The 13,041-nt window shown below is 40.9% G+C and overlaps 1 protein-coding gene across 1 annotated transcript in view; it reads left to right on the top strand.

Annotated features, from left to right (window-relative positions):
• Window positions 1–13,041, top strand: part of CNTNAP4 (contactin associated protein family member 4) — a 1,879,337-nt gene that overhangs the window by 260,031 nt on the left and 1,606,265 nt on the right. Inside the window, exon 2 of the mRNA XM_086961154.1 lies at window positions 11,974–12,084. Coding sequence (XP_086817280.1) covers window positions 11,974–12,084 — 111 coding nt within the window. The remainder of the gene's footprint in view (window positions 1–11,973; window positions 12,085–13,041) is intronic.

A 13,041-nucleotide genomic window follows, 5' to 3' on the forward strand; every position in this document is an offset into this window, starting at 1 on the left:
CTAGTTATATTTTAATCTTGTTGCACGTAATGCTGTCTCTTCACAATCAACTGCGCATTTGATGTGATTCTGCAATTTGTATTGCTCGCTAAGATCCAGTTTTTACGCCCTATTTCATTGCACAAGCACTTTACCTCATATAAAGATGGTCTGGGATATTTGTAATCTCTAGCTACTCCGGAAATCCATTTTGCTGTACTTAGTTACATTATTGCAGCTATAAAGCTAAGACAAAAGTGAGAGTCTTAATTTTACAAATGAATTTTCCTAAAATCTTGTATTTGTAAGATTTGTATCACATTTTGTATTTTAATAATGTTTTTATTCCTGCTGTGAATGTGAAGATTGTATTTATTTTTGTGCTTTTATGGCCTTTAAATAGGCAGAATGAAGATGTTCTGTTTGTTTGGGTACCTGTGTTACCGAACTTCCTCATATACAGCTCTCAACTGCTGTTTGTACATTTAGTCTTATTAAATGCATGCCAAAATTCCTAAAAATAATATTTTTTAGGTAAAAGGGTGAACATATATGTATGTCCACATACATGCAGAAAGACACCTAGAATTCATCGGTGAAACACAATCAAACGTAGATGGTGCAAGGATGCCTGCGTTGGTGCTAGGCAGCCGAAACAGCACCAGCACAGGGAGAAAGGAAGGTATTACATAAACACGGTGTATTTCGGCCCTTTCACTTTGGCGTAGGGCAGCGCATCAAGATGACTTGCTGCGCTGCCCTATGCCAAAATAACTGTAAATAAGTGCGACAGCGTACACTGATGAAACTGCGCGCACAAACCATCATCACCCATCTTTAAGAGGCATATTTACATTCAAGCAGTACAGATTAGCTAAACCATTGTACAGTAGAGTCATGGTTATTAGTTCCCAGGATGCTTAAGAGGCTATTTAGCCTGGTACCCACTGCGCGTCCATTGTCTGCCACAGTTCTAAAAATATTGCGCGGACTTTTGTACCGGTGGATAAAGGCAGCATCCTTATACATGGAAACAATCCACCACGCGGCATCCATTCAAGGCATTCTTGCTGCGCCAGGCTTATCAAGTCTGCGCAGCATGTATTCAGCCAACGCACGCACTCCGTCCCAAGATGCTTCCGCTGCGCTCATGCATAAGCAATAAGCTGGGCTTTTGAAAATAAAATAAGTCTCTGAAATGCAGGTCATCTAAGGGCATTTATTAAAGAGAACTGTTATCCGTGCCATGATTGTTCACCATACAGCTTCAAAGGCGCGCAGACCAGGCCTTCCGTTTACATTTCCTTTAGGAAGTGATGCCAGGGCGAAACAATTTTTATCACGAACAATCAAGTGCCTAATGAAGGGATGGATGTCCCTTCTTCAAATTACAGAGAATTAACTTGTAAATAGAATAAAGCTGAGAGAGCAAGAGGGGCTTATGCTATGTCTTTAGCCAGCACAGTCCATTGCTTTAGGACACAGAGCATTACCTGAGTGAACCGTTTATTATTTTTGCTTCAGAAACTGAAGGTCAGATTATGATCGTTATGTAGACATCACGAATTTAGGAAAATTGTTGCTTTTATGAGTGGATTCACAAAACCTGGGGGCATATTACCAAAGGGGGCGATAGGGAATTATCGACGACTTAGCAGCCATTTTCGCCCTATTAGCAAGCTGTCGCTAACTGATGTTAGCGACAGCTTTTAGGCGATAGCGAGCGGTTTGGGGCCCGCTTTGCAAGTCAGGGATGTTTATCGCTAATGACAGGCAAAGTGGGTGTACTCTACCAGTTAGCAACTGAAAGCAGTTGCTAACATCGCTATCGCCTATTAGCAAGGCAGGCGTAGCGTTGGAAATATTGGCGCTAAGTGCGAATATCTCCAAATACTAACACCTGCCCACACCAGTTCTTAGCCATGTTATCCAATAGGAGGTGGATAACATGGCTAAGAGCATTTCATCGCTAATGCGTGAATATCGCTGTATTCTCTGCGATATTCACACATTTTGCCGCTATCGCTGGATATTTTAGCACAATGGAGAAAAACGTTGCTAATAGCATGTTTTCTCCGCTAACATATACAGCAATAGGCAGCGATATAAAAATCTTCGCTAAGCCTATTTAGCGATAAATATCGCTACTTGTTGGTAATATGCCCCCTGATTTTATGTTCTAGAATGAATTTGCTCACTACTTAGTAACTCGCTGCTCAATATAAATCGCTAGGGGTTAGTTTACTAAATGGCAAGCAGTACAAGTTTAACATTTACGTGGAAAGACTAACACGGTGCCCTTGCTTGTTACGTTCTGCTTTTGTGATGTTAAGCTATGCTATTTTTGGCTGCAATACTCTCTTCTCTGCTATTTAATATTATGTCTTGTGACAAGTCATTGTGCAGCGTGATAAAAAGTCACTTTAAAAGATGTCAGGCAGAAAGGATGAATAGGTCCCATGGGGCGTTGCAGTGTGTGTATTTGTGACTGAGGGTTTGAAGAGCTCTCTTTACTGGCAGTCAGAGCCGCTTCTTTGGCAGACCTTGGCGACCTCTCTGGGTTTCAGGCTAGGCTGAGTGTGTTAGCTGTCTTCTGCATTGCTTCTAGGCTGCCCTCTGAACACATCTGCATCTGACTCCCTTCCGGGTGCTTTTCATGTAATAATTGGCTGGTTCACCCCTTGTGGCCAGAGGACATGTATGGGGAGCCACTCTTAGGGAAACACACAAGCTTCTTAATGCACAGCAGTAGTCTTTCATGAAATCCGCAGGTTCAATTTTATTGTTCTCAGATGCCTAGATTTAATTTAAAACTCATCCTTATCGCTGTTACATTTAGCACTGTCCAGAGAACTGAATTAATATAATTGTACGGAGTTCTGATGCCCTTCTATTTGTAATCAGCTGTTAATACTATTCGAAAATTGAGAGACAACAGAGGCTGTTGGTCTCAACCACGCAGAAAACTAATGAGATGCAGTGCATACTCCTTCGGGAGTAGAGTCCAGCGCTATACAAGGCTATAAATAAATAAATAAATACCAAGTTGATAGCAGTGGAGTGGTGATGTAGTTTTAATTTCAAGGAGGTCGAAGGTCAGCAAGGAGAAGACTAATGTTTGCCCATGTGGTTGTAGATTATATCATTATTTATATTGCTTTGTTCTATTCTCCACTTTACTTCAACGAAAGCCCACTCCTATGCATATAAAGATGCGCTCATGCTTCTGCGCTTGCTGTGTGAATGATGCTGATGTAGGTTGAGCATCTGTAATCAGCCTTCCTCTCATTGTCCCCTGTCCTTCTCTCATTAAGCACATTTTGCTGAAGCTAGAGAGCTCCGTAAAATTGGGTGTTATGCGTATTCATGGTAGCTTACACCCTCACTTGCCTGCCTGGCATCCTCTTGATTTCTTTGCTAAGATAGGGCATTTAAAGGTTCTGTGAATTAGCAGTTGTCATGCACTCTCCTGGTTCTAACAGTGAAGACAATACTGGAACTGATGCTGGACCTCCTATCTCTGCAGGGCCAGGCCCGTTCATTGAATTATTTCTCCCTCAACAAAGCATGGCCCTTCATGGGAAGGAGGGTTGGGACAAAAATAGGAAAAGAAAGACTCCCAGTACAGGTTTGGGTTAGCAACTGTGTGCAGAGCATTAACTGGAGACCCTCTGGTTCTGCTAGGTTGTTGCGCACGGGACCATGACCTCTGATTTCATGAAGATGCAAAGCATTCGAAACAACAAGAGGCAATTGCCATCAATACACTAGAGACACCTCCAGCAATGAATTTGCAAGAACTTCAGTAACATACACTTACAGGCTCTTTCAGAAATACAGCAAGGAAACAGAGTAACCACAACCACAGACTGGAGCTATACTCTCCCAAGGAATAACTTGAAATACAAATTGTAGTGACTGGCTCTCCCAAGGAAACACTCAGAACATAGATGTAGGTGCCAGGTTCATACATGAATCGAGCGCTCTGAGGAGAGTTCTCTCGGCACTACTGTTCATCAGAGAAAAACAAAGGAAAGTCTCTAGTCTTTGAATAAACACAGTTTAAAAGTCAAGATTGCAGGAAGTGACCAGAGCAAGGACAATCAAAGAACTGGAGGAAAATCTGCGTACTACTAATAAAGGACAGTGTGCACTAACCTGATATCAAGTACTTAGCCTAAGACTTCACTTTTGTCCTAAGTCTAAAGAAGGTCTTGACTCAGGAAGTCACAGAGGAACTGGAGTAGCTGAGCAGAAGGTGGAGATGGAAGATGCATCGAGGGAGCGGGAGCCAAGGGAATCTGCAGAGAAACTTTGAACTGCAGCCAAGAAGACCCTTGCCCAGGTCTGGGCGATTCTTCCGGTGAGTGGGTAGGAATGAAGCCCATTCCACAGGGAGCATAGGCCAAACAAGGGGCGTGGGTTTGGGGAAGGTTCAAATACAATGGTCAGGGTCCAATGGATACAGCGGAATGCCGTGTGGCACGAGGCACAGGTGTCAATCTCGAAGGTTCCCTAAGACTCCTGAAGGAAACAAGTGTTTGTAGACTGGCCTTAGACCTACAGGAAGAGCAGGTGCAAACTATCGAATGGAATCAATCAACAAGAAATTAATGTTTAATTTTGTCTCAACGTGTACAAGGAAAAAACACACTCGACCTTAGTAATAGTGGAGCAAGGCAAGCCATGTGTTCAGAGAATGCTTGCAAGCTCAGGCGTAATGGAATGAGAGAGTTTGGGAAAACTTGGGCATGGAATTATAGTGCGCCATAAGGCATCACAGACAAACATGAGCCCTGGGCATCAGGCCAACTACACATAGGGAGCATGAGAGGGTTGTGACAGCAGTTCTTTGGGATGAGTTTACAATTGTCTCCAATGAGTATTTTAGGTGGCAGCAAGACGTCTCTGCTGTAGAAATTTAGTGTTTGTTAGAATTTCTTCTGTTTCGCATCTGATACTTCACATACAGCTAGATGCATCAAACAAAAATCCGCTTGCGAAGGGACAGATTCTCAGAATCTGCCCCTTTGCGACCGGTATTTTTGCATTTGGGATGCATCATCCCAAATGCAAAAATCGCAAATTGAGAAATCGCTTAATTGCGATTATTTGCATTTAAGGAATCTCAAATTGAGATTCCTTAAACGCAATGCATGAAAGTTTTAAAAATAGCGAATTCGCTAATAGGGCACGCAAATTACCATGAAGTAAAACTTCATGGTAATTTGCAAAAACTTTGAAAAATGCACTAAAGTGCATTTTTCAAAGTTTCATGTTGCGCACACACATACCCTAAGGGCATGTGTGTGCGCAACATATGTGCACAGATCAATTTCAGGGGTGCAACAGGGTGTCCTTTGGACACCCCTGCACACTTGAAATCGCAATCTCAATTTGCGATTCACTTATTGCGATTCGCAAATTGAGATTGTCTTCCCATTCATTCCTATGGGCCTAGGCCCATAGGAATGAATAGGGAGGTATTCCTTAAGTGTGACTCGCAATTTGCGACTCGCAATTAAGGAATTCTAAGAAATCGCTATTTTTTTAGTGATTTCTTGATGCATTCCAGTTTGCTATTCCTTAATAGCGAATCGGTATTTTTCGCTATTAAGGAATCGCAAAATGGGTTCTTGATGCATCTGGGGGACTGTTTTTATAGGGTGCGAAGATTGCAACTTATTAGATCGATATTTTAGCTCAAAGGAGGGTTGGCTTGAGGGGCACTACCTTCTGAATGACACTTTGTGTGTTGTTCTGCTCAAATGTAAAACCAGCAGTAAGTCAGCTGACATCATATTTAACATTAAGCAAAAACATTAAATTAACACTAAATAATGGAATGCCATAAAACGCATTTAAGGAAAGGACAAGAAGAGGAACTGAGTTTTACATCTTCATGATCAGTAATGAATAAAACGCTGCGAAGACTTGTATAGTGTCCTTGGTATTTTTAGTCTTTGAATCTAAAGAGAATAATTAACCGTTCTGGAAGTGGCAGTTACCAAATATACAAATGAGCACCAGGAGTAGTCACCTCAAGTAACAATGTGGAGACTTAAAGAAAATTAAATGCAAGCAAGTCGTGATTTTTAGAATATTTGATGCAGGTGTAGATATTAAAAATCACAGGATGTGTCAAACTTCCATTATTACTTGTATAACTGTTAAAATAATAGTTAGATTTTCATCATATCAAATAGACAAGGATGAGAAAACAGTCAGGTCATTCCTAATGCCATAGCTTACACATAACAAAGTTCAAGGAATTTCGGAAGTGCCAGGAGGAATTTGGATTTCAGAACTTGAGTGAGCTATTTTGAGAGCTGATGGGTAATATTATCTGTGTTTATTCCAGGGACCAGAAACAAATGTATATTGCCTACTTTAGTAGAGCATATGTTCCTACCATAAGGCATAACATATTGAACTTCATAATGGATGCCGATAGTTACTAGCCTTGCGGTTTGCCTTTTTGCATCTCCAATTATACATTGCTCTGAAGTCATGCAGTCGCAGCTTACGTTATTGTTTTGTTTTTGCACAGGCTAACAGTTACGTTAACGATTATGTTAGAGGCACGCCCAATTATAATAAATGGGCAGTGCCATCTGCCTTCTGCTATGCCCCCAGGTTTTTTCACAGGATTTGTTTGACCCCAGCTGAGGATTTAGAGCATATATGTTGGGATAAAACGCTCATTAAGTTTAATAAAATTATAGAGCATATATAAAAATGGAGTGTCTTTAATACAAAGTTGAGGAAACTTTTCCCAGTCTATATGTAATCTTGCATATTTGTACCTCCTAATTCTAAATTAGAATTTTTGTGGAGCATTTCCTTTTGAACTTTGATGGGAAATTATCTATTATCAATTCTAGTAAATTTATGTAAATTTATAGTACAAAAAAATGTAATGCTGTTCTGCCTTCTTGGATGGCTTCCCAGAATAGAACCATTTTTATTTCAGATGACAACTGAGTCTTTCTCACAAATGAAGGTTGAGTAAAACTCTTTCATCTAATGAATCCCATGGTATTTAATCACTTAACCTTCATGTTCTTTGAAGTACCTGACAGTGTGGGGAGAAGTGCTCACTCACAAGGTCGGCTAAAAGATGTGTATCATGATATTTGTGGGCCATAAGGCAACTCCATGAAGTTTGATGCCCAACTGCTGTAGAACTTGGAGGGGTGAAATAGGCTCAAAGGATTACCTTAGACATTTGAGGGACCTGAAAATGCCTCAAATCTAAGGGTAGCATTAAGCAGTGGCAGCTCCTATGCTATGGCGGAGGAGCATCGCTCCCCTTCCAGCACTAAAGAAAAGAAAAAGAAAACGATAATAAACCATGGTTTATAATCATTTTATTTTGTTCCCTGGTGTCTTGGGAGCATAGCTAGGGGTATATCAGGCAGCCACAGGGAGTGGTCTCCACTGTTATCAGTGTGCATGACAGTTTGGCCGGCCGTCTCAGGCAGGCCAAATCGTCATGCGCACTTTGCATGTTCTCTACACAGGCTGCATTACAGCCTGCATGGAGAACAAGCCCAAGCTCCAAGTCCTTGTCTGAGTGCCGAACCACGGTGCTCAGACTAATCACAACATTGCATTACAGTGAAACCTTTGCAGGTTCATGTTGTTCCTAAAAGGGGTCCTTTTTTAGACGGCAGTTATGTATTATCAACTAGGTTTTATATGATTATAAACTTTTATGTGTGTGGTAATATTGTGGTGGTTTTTATTACCTTAAAGTAAGAAAAGGTTGAACTATTATATGTGTCCTACCCACCACTGTAAGTCATTAACCATAAAAAATATGTATTTTGTACTGTGTGCCATTTTTCACCTTCTTTACCTGTGCCTTTTCTGTAGACACTTCCAGTTTGCTGCTTTAGGTGTCCCTGTGGCACAAATTCATCCAATCTGTGAAATGTCAGGTGCTGTCATCTCCATAAGTTTTCATTTCTGCATAAGCATCCTTTGACTAGCATGCTCATTTCTTCATGTTTAAAGTTATGAAGCACTCCGATTGTTTTTGTGCTTTGGCACATAATTGTCTGCAAATGCCCTCAGTTTGAGGAATTTTCCATGGTTATCTTTATTTTTCAGAAATGGTACTGCAGCGTCATGTATTACTTCTTTGGTTGTCAGCCATTTTAAGAGGTCTGAACAGTTTTCTTTAGTGTGTCCTTCTTGTGTACTATGGTTGGTGGACACTAATTCTGAAATATGTTGACACTAGTTCTGTCATTTTTATCATTTATGACACTACATGGTAGAATTGAATAGTGTGACAAGTCTACCTGTTGCCTTCTGCTGTGGGATTTAGACCTCTTACCTTGTATTGTATTGTTTATTTTGGCTGGTTCAGTAAATAGTTATGCTCACCGTTAACTTTCTGTGCACGTATCTTAGCTGCTCCTGTACACACCCTGGGTAATTTTCCAACTAGCCCATTATTCTTTCTGTCCACATAAGAGTAGGGTGGTTGAAGTAAATTCTGAGTTTGCTGTTGTATCATTCTTGAGGAAACCGTGCTTTTTTGCAGTTTTCTCATTTAATGCATCAGACTTGTACTTGCACACTATGTATTGGTTCAATTTATTAAGGAGGAGGCATGATAGAGAAAGGTTGCAATATGTCATGTAATTGATGTTGATTTTTTAAACAGCATGAGGGTACAAAAGTATGCAGCGTAAGAATTGTGTACCATTAATTTATCTAAGAATCTGAATCACATGTGTCCCCCTTTGTGGAGGATGGTTCCTGAGCTGGCCTTACACTCGATCAGTGGGTTCTCTTGCTTGCAGATGCAAATGTTGTATGCTGGGATGATGTTGTGTTTGTAGTGCTGTCATTGCAGGTTCATTTGAAGTTAGTGTTTGTTACCATCAGTAATCCTTGTAGTTGGCTGTTGGTATTCAAAGATGCCATCAAGTGGCAGTATACTGACTGGGGTGATTTTACTGTAATTACTTCATAATCTATATCTACATGTATTGTTGTAGTGTTTCCTTCAATATTTCGTAAGGTCTGTGGTGGTATTATACTTTACTTTTACAGATTTCTGTATCCTTTTCCTGTTGCCAATGATTTTGAGTGTATAATATTGCTTGTTTCACTGTGTGCCTTTGATCACATGGAGGGTATATTTTAGTGTTTTCAATGTGTATCCTGTAATAGACAAATGTAATCCTGGCCTTTACTAACCTAGTAGATGCAATGCTTGACATGCATGTGCACCCCTGATGCTTGTCTTTGGGCAGTTGGAGTGTAACTTTTTGCAAGTGCATTTTTGTGCCACTGTGCAGCGCTATGTGAGTGTGAGAAATAAAACAGATGGAGTGTCAGTTTATTGTACAGGGTATGTTTATCCACACATGTGACAGAGTATCCTGTCTTTCAAATGCTACAGAACCTCTCAAATCTTTTTCTAGTCAGGGCTCTCTCAGGGTCCAGTCTCAAGTAGTCAGCTGGGCCTTTTTCAGACAAAGTAGTAATTCTGCATTTTATTGCTCTCTGGCCGTAGCTAGAAGCCAATCAATTGACTCAAAGTGATATCTTCTGGGTTGATGGTTTCTGGTTGGAGTCAGGAGTTTCTGAGTCTTCTTTCTCCAGCAGTCAGCAGTCAGTCAGAATCATCTTTCAGATGTTTCTTCACAAATCCAGGCATGTTTCTATGGGAGATGGTGGTAAGGTGGCATTCTTACTCTGTGCACTACTAGTGGTAGGGGAATTTCTTACACTTAACTTCTTGCAAAAACAGGCTCCTTTTAAGCACTTCCTTTTGCAGATTACTTTTTAAGGTTTCTCATTAGAATTGACCCAAGTCTTCCTCATACTGTAGAAGCCTTGTCCCTTCTTGTAGATACTGCCCTTTGAAGAAACAGCATCCTTCCCTCGGCCTTTGCTGGTATAGTTTCCCTTCTGCTGGGAGCATGTATGGTTTAAGTTCCATTGAGCCCCATTCGGAATATAAAAAGAAGTAGCAATTAAGGTTGTCCTTTGTGTTGCCAACTGTTCCTTGCCCCCTCTCAGGTGGCTAATCTGTGATAATTGATCATTGTGGGCACCACGACAGCCTTCCTTCTCACAGAGGCACACCTATTGCCCTAAAGGAGGAGACTCGTTAATAATAATTCTGAAATGTCACTGAAGCACTTCTACTGGCCAAATCAGTTCTAAACCAGTTTGCTTTCTTGCGGCACATACTAAACTTTCAAAAACAGTTTATTACTCTAACCTTATGAAATTCTACGTTCAACATGTGTTGGAAATGACCACCTTTTGCATGGTATTCTCCCCAGATGTTGCTTTCTTTTACTGAACCCTTTGTAATTGGCCATTGGACTCTGCACACTTTAACTCTGATAACCAGGGAAAAAGTGCATTTGCATTCTTTTTATAAACATGAAAAAGACGGTAAACACCTAATTGGTACATTTAATTTACTTAGAAATCCCTAGTATATGTTACTGCCTCTACCCCAGGCCTGCAAATTAAATGCTGCTAGTGGGCTGCAGCACTCAATGAGCCACCCACTGAAAAAGTACTTTAAAACGTGTCTTCAGGCTGACAATTGGTTGTGCGATTTTAAACTGCCATTGCAACCTAGCAAATTGTATTCTTATAGGTCACCCCTAACGTAGGCCTTTAAAGCCTAGACAGCAGGGTGCATGGCGTTTAAAAGTAGAGCATATATATTCAATGGTTTACATGACCTGGTCGTGAAAACCCACAGAGTTTGTTTTCACTATGGCAATGCTGGTTTTCCTAAAGGTTTTTGCTAGTTTGCAATATTACATTTTAGGTGCAAAATTCAGTCATTTAAAATCCAACTTAAATGTCAAGTAAAAATTTACATTACCATTTTGGAATTTAGACTTTTAGGAAGTTGTATTTTCCTGGCCAAAACTAAAAGGGTTTTCTGCCATTGTCCAGCTGTCGTTTGACCCCTGATGGTTTCCCTGTAGTGAGATGTGTATTGCCCGCAGACAGTGTAAAAAGCTATCTGCAGTGTGTGGGGAGAGGTACCCCTCCCATGGCAAGATGGCCTGGGAGCGGTAACCAGCCCCTTCTTGAGTTTCAAATGATGCCTACCATGTCAATGGCTGATGAAGCTCACTCACAGGTATGGTAGCCTCCCTTTTCTGTCTCTATGTATGCTTGCTCCAAACCTAGTGGTAGAGGAGGAACTGACCAGAACTAGTTTTGGGGGTGGAGAGAGGATTGCCTTTCACAGCAGGCTGGCACTAGGTAGAAATGTGGAATCCAAAGTTCTCAGAACACTTATGGACCTGAGAAGAATCTGAAATGGACCCTAGAAGGGACTCCAAGGGTCCATTGGCTGACTTCCTGTTTGAGCTACAGGGACACAAAAAGCTTCTATAGGTATCTCTCCCTGCAAATTCCCAGCTGGCAAGTCCCTACTGGAGCTGCTCTGGCCCCTGCAGCTGGCTTCTGTTGGAGTGGTCTTAACCCTTAAGTAGTGCCCCCCCAGCAGTAGCGGCCCGTGGAGGGAGTTCCGTGGGGCAGTGAGGCGGGTCGGGGGAGGGGCAGGGTCGGGGGTAGTAAACACCAGAATATGGATGAGCGGAGGTAAGTAAACAATTAAATACATAAAACGAATTTTGTTGCGCGCGCGTTGCATCGCAAAATGTATTTGTGATTGTAATGAGTGGTAGTCAAATGTCTGAATAAGTGCAGGCTATGCATGTAATTATACAAAGTGGTAGTACAAACGCAAAGAATGTAAGAAGTAGTAAATTAACATCATTCCAAAATATCTTCATAACTCTGAAATCAACCACAAATGTGTGTGCAAGATGATCAAATAGCATGTTGTAACAGGATTATGTTTCTGGGATCGTCAACATATATTCCTAAATGCATATATTTTGCACTTATTTCGTACTTTTATTCTGCATTAAAATACAAGCTAATTTAAAATACACATTGTAACTACGGCCTGTGATTTTTCTCTGACAGATAATTGTGATGATCAACTCATTTCTGCCTTGCCTCAGTCATCCTTCAGCAGTTCTTCAGAGCTTTCAAACAGTCATAGTCCTGGCTTTGCACGACTCAACAGAAGAGATGGTAATTATTTTTTCTTGTTCTTTTAGAAATTGCGAATCCACTGCGGGATAAGGACGTACATTGACGAATGATCCTCTGTCATTCTGCATTACCCAATCTAGAGAATTATTGCATCATTAGACATATATTTTTGAGCAATGTACCTAAACCACTTTCTCTTCGTCAAATTTTGTGTAATTTATTGACACATTGTATCTCAAGCGTTTTCTAAAATAAGTCGGTTAACTGAACCTGTAAAAGAAGAATATATGCCATGGAAACTGGAGCTTTGTTTTACAAAGATTTACAGGAATCGTATGTTTAAGGAGTTTATGGAAAATATGGAAGAGAAGGAAAAAACCCTTTGATGACTTAGCCTTGTTTACTAATTGGCCATCTTTTAATAATCAGATTAATATGCACGTCAAAAAATCGAAATGAACTACAAAGGTAAAGAGACAGTAAACAGTAACAAAAAGGAAGGGATTCCGGATGAAGCGAGCAATGCTAAGAATACTGCCTTTAGTAGAAAGAAAACCTTTTCTGAACCCTCACTAACACACACACACATTTGGGCAATAGCACTGCCGGCATCCTTTACAAATAGAGAGCAGGCAAATTACAGCTGCCAGCAGCAGCGCATGCATCAGTCACTGAGCACTGCACAGATGCTGCACTGCCAAGTGCCACAGCCATCAGCCTAATTCACTTGATCGCGCCCAATTGATGATCTAGAGTACAGCGCCGCTCATGATAGTAGTATGAAGTAAGCATCCTTTATCATAAGACACTTTCTTTTTACAAGACCCATGAAATTGTATCAGAGCAGAGAGCAGCAGCTGTGCAGCTTTGGGCTCATGGTGTCTGATCTATTACTGTTGGGCACAAATTGTGCAGTGGAAGCCCTATCAGACAAAAGCAATGCCACTGCTGTGGTGAGTCATTTCCTATCACAATTCAATATTATGATATTTTGAA

The sequence above is a fragment of the Lissotriton vulgaris genome, chromosome 3_1 (assembly GCF_964263255.1).
Source record: "Lissotriton vulgaris chromosome 3_1, aLisVul1.2, whole genome shotgun sequence".
Taxonomy (NCBI): domain Eukaryota; kingdom Metazoa; phylum Chordata; class Amphibia; order Caudata; family Salamandridae; genus Lissotriton; species Lissotriton vulgaris.